Source organism: Abramis brama, assembly GCF_963993115.1.
Source record: "Abramis brama genome assembly, chromosome: 18".
NCBI classification, from domain to species: Eukaryota; Metazoa; Chordata; class Actinopteri; order Cypriniformes; family Leuciscidae; genus Abramis; species Abramis brama.
Genome location: NC_139980.1, coordinates 13,801,416 through 13,817,294, shown reverse-complemented (window position 1 = coordinate 13,817,294; position 15,879 = coordinate 13,801,416). Strand labels below are relative to the sequence as shown.

General features: G+C 36.9%; 2 protein-coding genes across 5 annotated transcripts; both read right to left on the bottom strand.

The window, feature by feature from the left end:
* Window positions 1–243: 243 nt before the first annotated feature.
* ttr (transthyretin (prealbumin, amyloidosis type I)) lies at window positions 244–5,616 on the bottom strand. Of its 4 annotated transcripts, none has more exons than XM_084091064.1 (6): window positions 5,490–5,607; window positions 3,725–3,818; window positions 3,015–3,175; window positions 1,757–1,896; window positions 1,066–1,201; window positions 244–595 (listed from the first exon to the last, which is right to left on the bottom strand). In XM_084091064.1, exons 3-6 carry the CDS (start codon window positions 3,078–3,080, stop codon window positions 488–490), a joined length of 450 nt encoding a protein of 149 aa, XP_083947190.1. In that variant the 5' UTR covers window positions 3,081–3,175; window positions 3,725–3,818; window positions 5,490–5,607; the 3' UTR covers window positions 244–487. The 4 variants fall into 4 exon arrangements, with proteins under 4 accessions (XP_083947190.1, XP_083947188.1, XP_083947191.1 ...); XM_084091062.1 differs by lacking the exon at window positions 5,490–5,607 and adding an exon at window positions 4,535–4,734; XM_084091065.1 differs by lacking the exon at window positions 3,725–3,818 and having other exon boundaries at window positions 5,490–5,616.
* Window positions 5,617–6,226: 610 nt separating this feature from the next.
* Window positions 6,227–15,805, bottom strand: LOC311068390 (desmoglein-2.1; the record flags this gene model as incomplete). Its single annotated transcript, XM_084090809.1, has 14 exons — window positions 6,227–7,148; window positions 8,052–8,363; window positions 8,464–8,582; window positions 8,676–8,915; window positions 9,017–9,238; window positions 9,509–9,651; window positions 9,932–10,647; window positions 11,166–11,351; window positions 11,459–11,593; window positions 11,679–11,848; window positions 12,156–12,294; window positions 12,407–12,565; window positions 14,491–14,598; window positions 15,749–15,805. 14 exons carry the CDS (start codon window positions 15,803–15,805, stop codon window positions 6,351–6,353), a joined length of 3,504 nt encoding a protein of 1,167 aa, XP_083946935.1. The 3' UTR covers window positions 6,227–6,350.
* Between the last annotated feature and the right edge of the window lie 74 nt (window positions 15,806–15,879).

Below are 15,879 nucleotides of genomic sequence, written 5' to 3'. Positions count from 1 at the left end.
AACTAGATCTTAAATACAGAGGATCCGTTGTGTGATCGTTTTACATAATCATATCGCCTGCCCTAAAATTTGCTCTATGGTATACAATACCAAGGCATTATTGACACAACAGTACGACTTTCTGCAAAACCGCGTTGAACCGATGTGTATTGTGAAAAGTGCTATACAAATAAACTTGACTAAAGAGACTGCAACATAATGCATGGTTTAAATTGAATTGAATAATTGCCAGACTCTAGATGATGCAATTGGTGTGCACAAATTTAATTTACAAAATTATATTCACAAATATGCAAGCTAAGACGTCAGGAATCGAAATGGTAATCCAACTGTTACAGGAAAAAAAAAAAAAAAGTAATTTTAAAAAATGTAGTTTAATTGCTTGTAATATTTCTCAACCTGGCATTACAAAAGGTGTTAATCTTGGACCCTGGATGTAAAGTAATTTCTCTGTTTAAGTTGATGTGGACCAACTTTCTGTGTGATGTCACTCATGTGCTTTGACGACCACAGCTGTTGTGGTGTACGAGAAGGGGCTCAGAAGAAGAGCCAGAGTGTAATGCCGATGCCCCTCCGCATGAGCCTCAAACACCACCTGCAAAAACACATAAGAGCCACTGAGAAACACCTTCCAACACGAACACACCTGAAAGACAAAGGGGTCTTTACACGTGCGTAGACTCTTTATGTCAGTGTCTGTGTGCTCTGCATGTCTGTGCGTGCATGCATGTGTTGTCCTTGAATGCTCTGTCCTCTTATCTACAACTGGTCCATACTGTGTGTCTATAGAAAACAAGATATAGGTTCTTAAATATTTACCTCCCCACAGTTAATATAGCTGTTGGTTCACATCCAAGACAATCATTCAGGGTATTCATTTAAACATATTTGCTGCAAGAGTGTATGCAAATGTAGGTAGCTCTTAAAAAGGATAATAAAAAAAAGATATAGAGTAATCCCAAGTCGTCCTAATGTATCCTAATGGTGCCTTGATACAACAATATCCTATCACTTAGCAACCAATAAAAACTCATGAATGTAGAAGTGTCATACAGCCCTACTTACATCAGCCATCTGATGGAATGGTGTGCGACCCTCTTCCTTCCAGTAGGCTTTAGTGTCAAACTCCACCCGATACACACCAGGAGTGAACTCCTGCTCAGTGATCAAGTTGTGCACCTCACCAGTCATATCCACTTTCCTGTGTAAGAGGAAGAGCTTAATAACGATAATGACAGCAACAGGCAAGAGGAACCATGCGGATGTGACTCAAATGAAAATGTTGAGCAGAGTGAATAGAGCAGGCAAAACTTTCCTACGAAGACAAAATGCACTAACTTTGCCAACACTGGAATTATTTGAATTAAAAAAGGGATCAAAATGTATATATTTTCACACTCTTTACATCTTTTCTTTACACATGTTTGAAATGTTGTATTGCTAGCACTTCTTGAGTTCCTCATTTGTAAGTTGCTTTGCATAAAAGCGCCTTGCTAAATGTATAAATGTAAAATGTGAATGTCAAAAAGGACATTGCTGAAGTCAAACTGAGCTCAAATAGAAGCAACATTCCTATTAAAAATTACTATGAATAGCAATCACATTCGTGAAAAGTTTCAGTCATCTGTCCGCTGGGTTCTAACTAGGTCAGATGAAATATTTAAAATGATTGATTAAATTATATTATATATAGTAGAAAAAATATTATGTACTAGAATTAGTATAATATAGAGCATGATGGTTAGTGTGATCTTACCCACTGGCAATCTTTTCCCATGTCCCCATTTGATCTTGGCGATACACACCCAGAGCTATATTTCCAGCGGGAATCCCCTTCACGGCATCCAGGATCTTTACCGTCAGGGGGCAGTGAGCATCTGAACCACCATGAAAACCCTGGAACACATTCAAAGCGGCTCACAATCAATATGCATTCAAATGCCTGTTAGTTTTTCTGTCTAAGCACGGTGCTTAGTCTTTTTTGTTCTGGTTTTAGGCCTGAAAACAGATTTTAGTGCTTCAGTTGATCGTTACTTTAATGATCTTGTCTTAAGATGAACCACTTGTTGTATTCATTTGTAAGTCGCTTTGGATAAAAGCGTCTGCTAAATGAATACATGTAAAATGTAATGGAAGTCGATGTATCAGCTCAGAGCCGTTTGTTGGGTCAGTGACCACCTGGACGTACAGTCGTGTATATGTGTGTTTTCCAGGTATAGATTGTACTGCAGCACTATGGCAGAGTGCAGATAACCTTGCGATCTTTATGTTAGCCTGTCCAACAACAGAAAGTACCTTGTCTCACCCAGGGGCCACCTAAGGAGACATTTTATCTTTCATGTACATTTCATAGATTTTGATGCAATGCCAAGTTAAATATAACTTAAAGGTGCTGTAAATTTCAGTAATTTCACTTCACAGCCTCTTTCCAAAATTACGCCTTCCAAAGACGTCAGCAGACCCGCCCGTTTTTGATTGGCTTGTCTTTCTTATTCTCAAGAGCTTAAACCAGCACATTTAGCTGAAACAGAGCCTATGGCTGCCACAGATGGTTGTGACCTCTCATGTAGCAACTGTCAGATACTATGAGACATTTTACTAATAAATAAATACCAGTTATGTAGACTCTTAAAATTAAGAGTTCCAAAAGGGGGGGAAACAGCGATATCATAGAAGAACAATTTTTTGGTTCCCCCCAAAAAACCTTTTAGTTTTTAAAAGTAAAATTTTTCTCTTCATATGAAGAACATCTTATTAATCTAATTTTTCTTTTTTTTTTCACTTGGTAAATCGGAAAGATTTAATGGATGTTAAAGGTCCTTTATTTTTAAGTGTTAGGATTAGAACTCCATATAATATATGATACGTGACATAAAACATATGTAAGACTGCATACAATTTCACTCTCTCTTAGCACTGAACTGGTCACTTTAATGATACTAAAATGTTATCTGAGTGCTAATTAAAAAACCCAAAAATGTGGACATTCTATAGACACAAGCAATTGAACTTACCACTGGAGCACATCTACAGAAGGCAAACAGAGATGGGAGAAGCACACAAATCACTGCTTTAGCCATGTTAAGAGCACAACTGTGGGAGATAGCACCCAAAATGCCCTTTATACAGTTGCCGACCCTGTCATCAGGTGACCCGAGGGGGTGTCTGAGGCGCCCTGTTGACACAGTAAATAAACAGGGAATGAGTAACTCCATACAATTTGGTTAATCCAGTGGAAACAATCAAGGGCATCAGCCCATATCTATTAAACAGCACCACTGTCCTTGGAATTTGTGCATTTCATGAATGCTAATTCCCAAAGTTCCTCCATTCTGTATGAGATCTGATTCATTGTCTGTTTACTTTCTAAGGACCTTAGTTCAGGCTCACTGGTGAAATATTTCTGGGCAGCACAAATTTGAGCGTCTGAGCTATTATTGACAGTTCAAAGAAAAGTGTACAGATACCCCTTGAGAGGCGAGTGCACACTTGTTTTTCACATATTTTCATGAGTAGCTGTATTGCTCAAGGCATTGAATCTATCAGTGGAGAACAGCAGAATTCCTTTGCTTGAGAGCAGATTCATAACAAATTCACAACTGGCCCGTGGTTGGGTCATACAGAAGTCAATCGCATTGTTCTTTAAAACAAATTTAGGCACAGCAAGGAAAAGGAAACAAACATGGGGAAGGAAACAGGTAAAAAAAACAAATCTAATTGGTACCTTTGTATTAGGGTTAGGTCTTGTATTAGGTCTGCGAAATGCTGGCTTGTTGGTCTCATGCACAGAAAGTGCAACTTGATTGCACTGATGAAATCTGGATATGGTAATAGATTATTTTTGTCAATGAGTTAGGGAGCTGCTTTGAAACTGTATAGCCTGCCAAACAAGCTAATAATGATGTGTAATAAAATTTGCAAGTTTTGAATTCACTTAATTAGTATGACAATTCCAAACTTCAACATGTAAATTCATACTAAACACAACAAAAACATCGACATTTCGACAAGTTGATAGTATGTGCAGAGGGTTCAATATATAGGTGAATAATTATTTTGAACCTGTTAATTTACATGAACTATCCGAAGCGGTACACTAAATCGAACCTTCCAGTGCTACATATGGATCATATTTTCCAATGCTACACATGAGATAGACCACGGTTTAAAATGAATCGATTCACTAGAATGAACTGAACTTTCCAACGCAACATGAGAGAGAGGAACATTATTTAATCAGTTCACTAAGATGAATAAGACTTTCCACCGTGACATATGAGGACCTATAGGGCTATGTAATTTACTTTCCAGCGTTATTTTATTTTTTAATTTCTATAGCGCTTTATACAATACAGATTGTTTCAAAGCAGAAAAAAGATACATAGTCTATATTCATTTTAAAAGATACACATTTTATATATATATATATATATATATATATATATATATATATATATATATATATATATATATATATATTTGGAAGTCATTTAAGTTAAAAAAGTGTTTGCGTCAGGAATAAGTGCCAACTTACTTTGAAAGAACAGGATGCTTCTGGACTGCCAATTTTTTTCTCAATACTTCTTTATACAAAATGAGATCATTGTGATTCACACGATCCAGTTTGAATTGGGCAAAGCATGCTGGATGCTTTGTAGGCCTAGTCTTAAATCATAAGTGACAGTTTAATGTTTGCTGAAAGTTGTCATTCTAATTCTTCAGCTCATACCCTGTGGCATGAGAACTCTAGTTGCAGGTTTATGACTGTATTTTGAAACTGCTGGTTAGGCAGGTTTCAGCAGATAGCGTGAAAAGAGAAAATTAAATTTGTTTTTGGAAAAGCTCCTCGGGCTTAATGGGAATGCTGTCAAGTTAACAACACATGACTCACAACGGTAACAATTGAAAAACAAGATGCCGCAGAACTGAAGCATTAAAGGACTTTATTAATAGACTATTGTTGGAAATCCCAATAATAAAAGATTTTCATTCATTCATAGAGTAAAAAAATCACCACTGGATAATCACCAGAATCACTACTATTATTAGTATGAAATTAAACGAGAAAACAGATGAGTCACTGTGTACAAACATAGGCTACATTTTGAAAGTTGATAAAAAAGAGAAAGTTTATTATTTTTCCTGCGTTATTTACCCTCCACCCCTTAATTTTACAAAGTTGTTGGACCCTTGCTATTTTATTGATGGTAAAATAAAATAAAATAGAGAATTACAGAGAACATTCAAAAGTTACGTTCACATAATGTTTGAAGAATAATCTAATCGAACATTTCCTTAATGTTTGCAAAACCAAGAATATATATATAAAAAAAATGTCAGAGTACATTCAAAAATAAAAATGTTCATAACCCAATGAAAAATGTTAGCAACACATTCTTAAAACATATTTTTGTTATCTGGAAAAGTCGAATTTCAAACCCTCACATCCTGGGTGAGCATGTGTTAAAATTTTGTTGAGGATTTCTTACTTTTCCTATATGCTTTACAGTTTCTTCCCACAGGCCATCTCCATCTGTAACACTTAGCTCACACACATAGTGTTCTTTACGGTTCACTGTCCCTCAAACGATTCCTCCATCAACTGTCAGAACATCTGGCCACATGCACGTCTGTTAATGTGAATGCTGATGAACCTCAGGGTGTGTCTATGCAGGGTGTGTCTATGCTAGACTATGCAGGGTGTGTCTCTGCATAGACACACCCTTCTCTCTGACGGACTGAACAGTGCAAGAAATGATCTTTAAGTGAGGAATTTCTTTTTTATTATATATATATATATAAAAAATAGCTTCAGCTGAAGACAAAGCGGCTGGATTTTCAAGTTGTGCTTCTCAAGCTTGTTCTCATTTTACATGCATGACTCTGTCCATTTTCTCAGTCAGAAGCAGCATTTTGCTTCAGGGTTAAATGTCACTTGATCTAAGTGATCTAATCTTTTATAAAATGAAATTCCATTACAAAATTCCATTGCTTTGGAGTCACGCTCTTGATGACTACTTCTGACATTCTATCTATCTATCTATCTATCTATCTATCTATCTATCTATCTATCTATCTATCTATCTATCTATCTATCTATCTATCTATCTATCTATCTATCTATCTATCTATCTATCTATCTATCTATCTATCTATCTATCTATCTATCTATCTATCTTTGTGAAATCTACTCCAACTTGACCAATTTTTCTCGAATGGGGCTTAATTTTGGACTCTGTCATAGGATGCTTGTGTTATTGGATGTCCCTTATATCTATTTAGATGACGCAGTATCTTTTAGTTTGGCCTCCACTACTTTAGTACCTAGCGGCTCAGATGTTGTTTTCTTTTTATGTTTTTTTGGCCAGTGCTGGAACATCAGCAAGCAACAATGGTGGTCTTCCGGTTTCCCTTTGCACTGCTTTCTCATGAAAATGGGTCTCCATTAGCAGTACACCTCCAGGCGCTCCGATGGGAGATGAGACTGGGCTAAATCCAAGCACTGCCTCATGCTCCTGTACTTCCGTTTGCAACTGAATCGGCTGATGAGCAGCTACAGGGGCTCCATTTATCACATACATTGCCTGTTGTCCTTGGCTCAGAGTCGCCTGTGAAATGTTTCTGCCTTGGAGTATCAAACCTTCCGTCCCATGGTTGCCATCTATTACATACAAACCCTGAGTGGGACTCTCAACAAAAATTGTGTTTGGCATTTGCTGCTCCACCAGGTAGAATACAGGCTGCTGTTGCACGAATAGTGTCTGGCTTGCTTTGGCACTTGGAAGCATGGCTGATTTATTAACCGTCTCAACTCTGGTAACGGAGCTTTGTTGTACCTGTTGTGGAGGTTGAGTCTTTTTGGTAACCTGGATGGTGCTAGTGCTGACAGTGCTCTCGCTGTTGTAGCTGGTTTCATCTGATTTGACTACTTGCTCAGTTTTGGGAGGGGGTAAGCAAGGCTTTGGAGGATGGCATATATTCGCTAATGTAAGGAACTTTGACCCCAGATTGTTAAGGAACTCCAGGTCATCGTCAGACTCAAGGAGGCTGCAACATCCAACAGAGCCAGCAGGGGTGCCTTGACCCTCGTACTTGTAATCCAGAAGACCGTCTGTCGGGGCAGGGTTCGCTGCAGCACAGCTTGCTTTCTGCAATAAAGAAAAGAAAATTCTGCCATCATTTATTTACCCTTATGTCATTCCAAACACAAAAAGTGAATGTTTGAAGAATATCTTGGCCACTCTTTTCAATATAATATAAGTAAATGAGGCTGGGGTTGTCAAACTGCAAAAAGATTGCAAAAGCGCTATAAAATTGTTACAAAAATGGTTAAAATAACTTATATTCCAAGTTTTTCAAAGTCACGCGACAGATTTGTGTGATGAATTTGTGTGATAACCTTCCGAGCCAAATGCTGCCATGAAATCACTGATTCAGTGAGTTGACTTAAAACCAACTAAGAATTAATTATTCCGACTTGCTTGGTCAATTGGGTCAACTGATTTATTGAAAAGGTTTTACTCAAAAGTATGATTCGGTCATGAATCGGACTGTGGCAAGCAGGACTGTAAGAACGGGGTGAGGTCGGTGGAGCGATTGATCTGCACTGTTTTTGAGTTTCTCATGGAGGAGCTTCGGAAGCATAAAAGGAGGAGCGACGAGAGAGGACCAGACCTGGACTATTGCTTTACTTTCGTTTTGTTTGTTTATTTTGTGATGAAAGTTTCGTGTTTGATCGTTTGTCGCTTCCTGCCTCCTTCTTCCCTTATCAACGAACTCTGTTACACGGACATTGCTACTTCATTCATAAACATGCCAAGAAGAGCTAGGACGGATGTCAAGATGCTAAGTAAATAATAATACATAGAATATAGTCATATGGACCATTTTTATGATACTTTTATGATGTATGATGCCACTTTGAAGCTTGACAGCCCTAGTCAAATATAACATTTTTCCACAGAATAGTCATGCAGCGAAATCATGATCACAATTGTTATTACATTAATTTAAATTTGAATAAGATGCTACAAACAGATATAACTTCATACCTGAGAGAAGTATTCATTCAGGAATTCATCTCCCACTGCCATATCCGCATAAATGTCCTGTTTTTCATGTACGAATGATGCAGAATAGAGATCACTGTTGCGCTGGTTGGCCTTTGAAAGGGTGTTTTTCCGGTACCGAAACCTGCTGTCAGTTTCTGTAAACCCATCGTTTATTTCATGGTTGAACTTTCTGCTGTCATTAGCAACACTAGCTTGAAAGGCCATTGTGGATACAGTGTTGGAAACCTTGACTTCCTGGAACAGTTGTTTTTGGTCTATTGTAGCAACAGGGCTGCTGAGAAGAGGAACCTCCTATATACAAAATCATGTCCACATGTTGTAAACTGTGTTTTATGATATAAACTCAAGTTCTAATTTTACATTTGCATCTGAGTTAATTGCCTTTTCTTACCTTGTCCTCCCCTATGCCTTCAGTGTGATATGAAATAAGATGTTCTTTAGCGTCAAAGGGCAAATCTGTGAACTTGCTCACGGTCCCACACTGACAGAAGATCAGTAAGAAAGGTACCACTGAAAATGCAAGCAACACAGAATTTGTATTATAATCTCTATAAGAATGACAAGCTGTACAAATGTGTTGCGCACAGTGCACGGATAACTCACACAGGAGCAAAGCTGCGCCGCTGAGGAACAAGCCAATGGCTGGTGCTCCTATTTTCAACGGGAAGCCACGTTGTGCGGCTAGCCTCGGCCCACATGAGCCCTTTTTCTCACAGGTGCACACTTCTACCTCAAACTTTTGGCTGTCTGGACAGGACAGACCCTGAGCATCAGAGATCTTCACTGTCAGCTCATAGATGCCTTGCCACAAAGCCTCCTGTGCATGAAAGCTCACAGTTGTTCCTACAAACAAGAGATAATTACACTCTGGTAACTCGTATAAATTGCATTCGAGTTTGTCTCGTCTAGTGTGTTTTAAGTAACTAAACCTGCTTTGTCTTTACCGTTTATAGGCACCATCTCCCATTTTCCCACACTCTCCTCTTCTATCAGAACAAACTGGTAAGGTGCACCGTTTGGATCAGCGTCCTCATCGAAAGCCGTGACATTTATCACTTTATTATTATCGCAAGTTTGATGATAGGTGCTGGTCAGTGTGGGGCAGTGGTCATTTGAGTCCTCCACCTTTAATGCTATTGTCCCAGTAGCTGTCTTAGATGGCACATCTAAAAATGTTGAAAGAAAAATACCCATTTAACAGCCTTCAGTATTACAAACCCACTCATTCTGGACTTGCAGTCCGAACACTTTCCGACATTCTTTCGAAAGTAGTTTAACAGGTTCTCTGCTTTTTTGGACATAAATACTTGGTTTTCTGACAAGGTTGGAGGTCAAAATCATTTCAGCATTTTTTTTTTGACCTCAGTAGGCTAACCCTTATCCTAACTCTTTGAAAAAATATCCTATGCAAATAACCTATGAAAAAAGATGCTTGCCTTGAGTCATGCAGATAATCTTTGCGAAGTACGTTCCATTTACCAAAAACTTTGATTCTCGATCAGGAACCTTCGTCAGTTTAATCTCAGCAGTTTCCTCATCAACGGTTAACCAGTTATCAGGATCATGACCTTTAGCATACCTGGGTATTCAATTAATGATCAAAACAATGACATGAACATAGTTGATCAAAGATTATTGGCCCCCATATAAACAACGATACTGCATTTGGTAATATGCATCAATAATAACAATGATAGAAATCGATTATATATATCATTATTTACAAATCTAATCAATGACTATAATTCAATATTAAAAAGTAATATTAAAGCATTCATATAATTATATATTAATATAACAACTAGCTGTATACTTTATAATACAGTTCATTACTTTGTGAACTTGGTATCAAAGCTCACCTCACATTTTCAGCTGGTTCTCCAGTATCACCATCCAAAGCAGCGAAGGTGCCCAGCACTATTGGGAAATCTTCATTTTCTGGATCTTCTGACACTGGGAAGTCTTTTAAAGAAGGTGAGAAGCTAGGGCCATCAGGTAGGTTGTTTACACTGATCTTAACTGGGTAACCTTTCCCAGCTGGTTTTTTATCAGGCTCAGATCCAGGTTTGCCAGAAGGTTTAGTGCCAGGTTTTGTTCCTGGTTTAGATCCAGGCTTGACACCAGGTGAGGGGCCAGGTTTGGCTCCAGGCTTAACTCCAGGCTTACCATCAGGTTTAAGTCCAGTATTACCACCTGCATCCACTCCGACGTCCACTCCAGCACCCAGACCCAATCCAGAATCCAGTCCAGCATCTACATCCAATCCAGCACCCAAATCCACTCCTGCATCCAGTCCTGCATCCAGTCCAGCATCCAGTCCAGCATCCAGTCCAGCACCTACTCCCACATCTAACCCCACTCCCAATCCTGTTCCCATCCCGGCCCCTGCACCTGCACCTGCACCTGCACCTGCACCTGCACCTGCTCCTGCTCCTGCTCCCATGCCCGCTCCAGGTCTTACTCCATCCCTGTCCAGATTAACGTCCAGCTCTAAAGCACTTCCGTTTATAAAAGGAGCAACATTTGATATAACCAAGCTGAGGTCCAATTCTTTGATCTTTTCAAAATCAACAGGCTTCAGATGTAGACATGGACAAGAAAAAAAGGATATAAATATGATATATCTCAACGCTGATGACATACAAGAAAAATAACAATCTTGTTAAAATCTAGTTTAAAATGTATGTGCCAAGTTCTTAAAACACTTGAAAATGGTTTTGAAAAACTTGTACACAAATTTGAAGAAAAGGTTCAATTTAATGACTCTGAAAATTACGTGGTATAACCATCAAGAACATTTAATAACATATTTTCCTTAGATATGTGATGGTAACTTTTTTAAGATATATATATATATATATATATATATATATATATATAGACAAGTTTTAACCTAATAATAATCATAATAATACCATAATAATAATCATTATTTATAATATCAGCATTATTATCAGAAGAGGTGTATTGAGTATGAATTGCATTTGTAATGTATTTTTCGATGAATTAAGAGCTAGCACAAAACAACCGAGTGTCAAGTCATTGATCCCACAACAAATCGTATAATATGAAAAGAAAAGAAAAATCATTTACCTTGACAAGTTTTAGAATTCCCTCATTCGTTTTAGGGTCTGTTTCAATAGTGAAGAGATCATCTTCATTTCCTTTATGAATATCAAACACTGCCAGCCAGTTATCAGTGAATTCCAGATCTTTGTCCAGGGCTTTAATTCTCATGACAACCACATCAGTCACACCTTCATCAACACTGCCTGAATACTAACAGAGGAAAGACACTGACTGATACTATAGCACAACAAAAAACAAACATTTATGTGCCATTCTCACTTTCACAGCTTGCAAGCAAGGTTATTTTAAGATCTTACGTTTTCTTTCTCAAGAGTGGGAACATTGTCGTTTATGTCCAAAATATGAATTTGCACAGTGCCTGTTCCTGTGTTGCCAGATGGAGCTCCATTCATATCAACTCCCTGAACTATTAAAGTATATGTGTCGTGTCTCTGTAAAAGAGAATTGGCCAAAAACCTGAATTTAAATGATCATGCAGTTTCAATGTTATGCAGTGCCAGTTTTCATATCAGTTACCTCTCGATCCAGGGTTTTCTCCTTCACATAGACTTTCCCGGTTGCTTTATCAATGGAGAACATATATTTGGATTCCGCTGGTGTTTGATTTATTATACTGTATGCGATCTTGGAATTGATAGTGCCTGGCTCGTCCGCATCAGTAGCTGTTATCTGCATGACAGGTGTTCCTGTAGTTTCATAAGATCGTTGACAAAAAAAAGTGTCATTTATGTTAAGTATTTAGGGGGGTGTATGATAATGTTAAAACACAATGAGACTCACTTAAAACAGTTATTATTGAAGCAGTAACCTATAAACATCATCAAAAAGTGTGCTATTTTAAGCTAACCTATGTATAAAATATTATGTTTTTAATTTATAATCTTTTAGCCTGTAGAACAGAGAAAGTTGTGTGTAGTTAAGAAAGTTGGGAAACTGCTACAGTTGATTAGGTAAAAAGTAAGAATGATGTGGTAAGAAATTAACACAACCCACCAATCTTGCTGCTTTCCTTCACAGATCCCCTTTGTAATTTGATTATGGGTGTGTTATCATTCTTATCCTCAACTTTAATCTTCAGCTCAATGTTTTCTTCAGCTATTGATCCGTTACGAAATCTTGCTATGCCAGTCAGCTATATAAGAGAAAAGATAAGAAAATATGTGTTTTTTAAGGACTCATATTGCAGTCATTATGTCAATCATCATTTCATGAAATGAATTATCCAAACCTGGGGCACAACTCACATTGTATAAGGATGTTTTTTCTCTGTCCAGCAGACCGGTGACCCTAACAAAGCCATTCTCAGGATTGATTACAAACAAATTATATGGTGCCTTGTCAGCACCATGACCTGTTAGTCTATATTCCACCATCTGCCAGTTAATATCTTTATCAGACCGGATCTAAAAAAAAAAAAAAAGATCAAGATCATGAATACTGAGTATTAAAATGTGTGACTGTAAAAAAAGGTCACATTAGCAAAAATCAAAATAGACAACATTGCTGTATTTATTAAAAATTATTTATTTTTGCACATCTTTTAAAAAAAAAGTATTATATATTCATGTGCTCTCATAACCTTTAATCAAAATAACTTCCCCTCCCTCTTGCAGCGTCATCTTCTCTCATGACGTGTTTAATGGCGCGATGGCAGGACAACCTGAAACTAGGGGTGCGTTTAACTCCAATTTTTAGCCCTATTCAGACAGGACTAGTTTAACGTGGAGTGGTGGGGTAAAGTAATTATTTCCAGAGCTTCTCAGTGATTTTAGTCCCGTCCATCTCAGTAGGCCTAATCATTACGGACAATGTCAGTAGGCTATAAGATTACGCCGACTTTTACCTTCTGTAAAAAGGTTCCGGAAAAATATATACATATTTAATAGGCTACTTGTTTATATAAAAACAGCACAAGCATACATGCAGGCCTATGCAGTAAAAAAAACAAAAAACAAAAAAAAACTATAAAACAATACAGCTTTATATCGGATTCCAATTGATTAGGGCTTAGTGTTCCATTTAAACACATTGCAAGGATTACACCAGTAGTGGGCACTCGTGAAATGTAGGCAATGACATACATCCGTGACGGAGGGAAGTTAGCGAAGGAAGTGCATAAAAAATTGGACTCTAAAGCAGTCTTGAAGTGGCGCTGCGCAGACCGATCAATGTATGACATCAAAGTACCGAGAGAGTGATTCGAAAGCATACGGAGCTGTCTGCTCTCTTACAGTTCTTGCGGTAGTTTGATGTCATTCGGTCTGCGCAGCCAGAGATTGTCTTATTATTGGAAGATATGAGGGTCCTTGGCTCGATCTGGCCGGATCTGGGCCGACAAAATGTTGCTGTCTGGGTTGGTAACCAATCCGCGCAACATTTCTTCTTGTTTTGAGAAGTTTCACTCGGATATAGGACAGGGAGGAAAAGACTGCAATACCATTTCATGCTCTGCAGATATATGTATACATGCAGGTCCATTGATAAAGAGAGGACATTTGGTTTGCAATATCATGCAACAAATTTACTAATGAGAACAAAGTATCTTAAATGCATTGATCTGGCCATCAAGCTTTAAGCAATGATACTGTAACAATTCAGTTGCAAAGTTCACACACACAATTATCTCTACAATGGTTATTTTTAAATTATTATCTTTTAACAGAACATTTATATTTAATGCACTAATTACCAACAACAGAACTTAATTATATTTATAACTATTAAAAACATTTAGTGCCTAAACCTTTCATAGGTACCTCAATAATTATTACTAATAAATAAAGAAATGTTTATTAAAATTACAAAATGAAATTTGTTTGTGTAATGTATAGATATAAATAATAAGCTACAAGTCATAGAGTGAACAGTACTGTAGGTTTGTGTCATATGTGATTCCTTTGTCCAGCCGCACATTGCATAATGCATACAATCTCAAAATCTAATTTTGTTGGTGACATGCAACAGTTTTTATCAAGCAAAACGCCTTACGCGGCTTTGACCAACAACATCAACAAGAATGGAGTTCTGTGAAACCGGGGGTTTATGTTCTGGCGATGGCCCTGCATGAATGCACTTTTAATTCAAGTGTATGCAAATATAAAAAAATATAACTAAAATAATAATAATAAAAAAAAATGCTTTCAGCTTTTGTTTTACTGGGACTCAGAAGGATATACTGAGTGGTATGTATAGGGCAGCTTGAAACAGCTTGAAAGCTTTAAGAACCAGTAGAACCAGATCTCAAACAACACCCAATGCAAGCAAAATATGTCTTTGGGTTGTGTACAGAAAAAAAAGAGAAGAAGAAAAAAGAATGTAAAATACTTACTTTTGCCACATACTCCTCTTTTGTGTAGTCAACATTCTCATACAGTCTTGTTGGTGGAAGAATCCACTCTCGTTTCCTTCGATTAGATCTGCTGTTGGCTCTTGATGTCTAAAGATTTTTATATTTTTTCAGAATGTATGAAGTACATATCCAATGCACTGACATTACTTTGTTTACCATACATTCAGTATTATTTATTTTTTACATAAATGAAAAACGTATTATTTATCTGCACTAGACTAAAACTGTCTGGTCATTAAGTATAAAGAATAACTACCTCTAATCCCAATATTCAATTTTTTCTTTATACATTTTAGTGACTATTTCATCACAAGTCATGTCAATTTGATCTATTTCAAATGTGTATGGTTGGCAACTAATGTTAATAAAAATAGATCCAAATGCTATTTTCAAGTGTGTGAATACTAACAACAATGTATTATGGACTATTGGAGCACTAGTGTGCATTCTGTGAAAGCATTGATCTCCAGGCTTGTAAATGCTTTTTGTGAATTATGTATTACTGGCCATGGCAATATATATATATATATATATATAGCCTATATATATATATATATATATATATATATATATATATATGTTTATATATATATCAACACAAACACACACACATACATACACATATGTACTGTAAATCTGTCCTCTTTACAGTAAACTGAACTAGAACACATACTTGCTGAGGTGACAGCAATGCCTCTCACTCTTTGTCTATCGTAAGAATCTGCTGTAGCAAAAAGTGCAAGTTTAAACTTGAGACTATGCTCCCCACAGGCATTTTTTTATATTAACCGTGATAAGTGGTAGTTACCTCTCGCTACCAGTGGTTAAGATGACAATTATAGGCCACAACAATTAGTGACTATCATGATTTTTTTCATTTTACTATGATAATGTAATTGCTACTTATATATAAAGGAATATATCAATGTATGACTTGTCTTTTAAGAACTGATCAGAAAAAATCTATCCATCAATCTCATACAAAAGCTTTGAAATATATATATATATATATATATATATATATATATATATATATATATATATATATATATATATATATATATTGGAAACAGTTTCATGTTTCATGCAAAGATAATGCACTTTTAAAAGAACATTATCTGTAATAATTACATTTGTTTAAATGAGTAAAATAAAATAAAATAAAATAAAAATTTTTTTTTTTGAGAGTATTCAATGTATTTGATGCCAAAACACCAGTTGGTTCAGTGTCACTCACCACAATCCTGCATAGCAGCAGGACCAAACATATTCGTCCAAGCCAAATGGGAGACATGACCGTTGTAGATCAGATGTAAGTGGTCTGTCCTTGTTTCTCGTATCTTCTCCTGTCCTTCTTCTCTTTCAGTC

Coding starts and splice junctions, on each gene's coding strand:
- ttr (XM_084091065.1), bottom strand. CDS start 3,080: ATGGCTAAAGCAGTGATTTGTGTGCTTCTCCCATCTCTGTTTGCCTTC. Junction 1,897..3,014: donor TCTGTAGATGTGCTCCAGTG/GTAAGTTCAATT, acceptor AATGTGTTCCAG/GGTTTTCATGGTGGTTCAGA. Junction 1,202..1,756: donor TGGGAAAAGATTGCCAGTGG/GTAAGATCACAC, acceptor CCTCTTACACAG/GAAAGTGGATATGACTGGTG.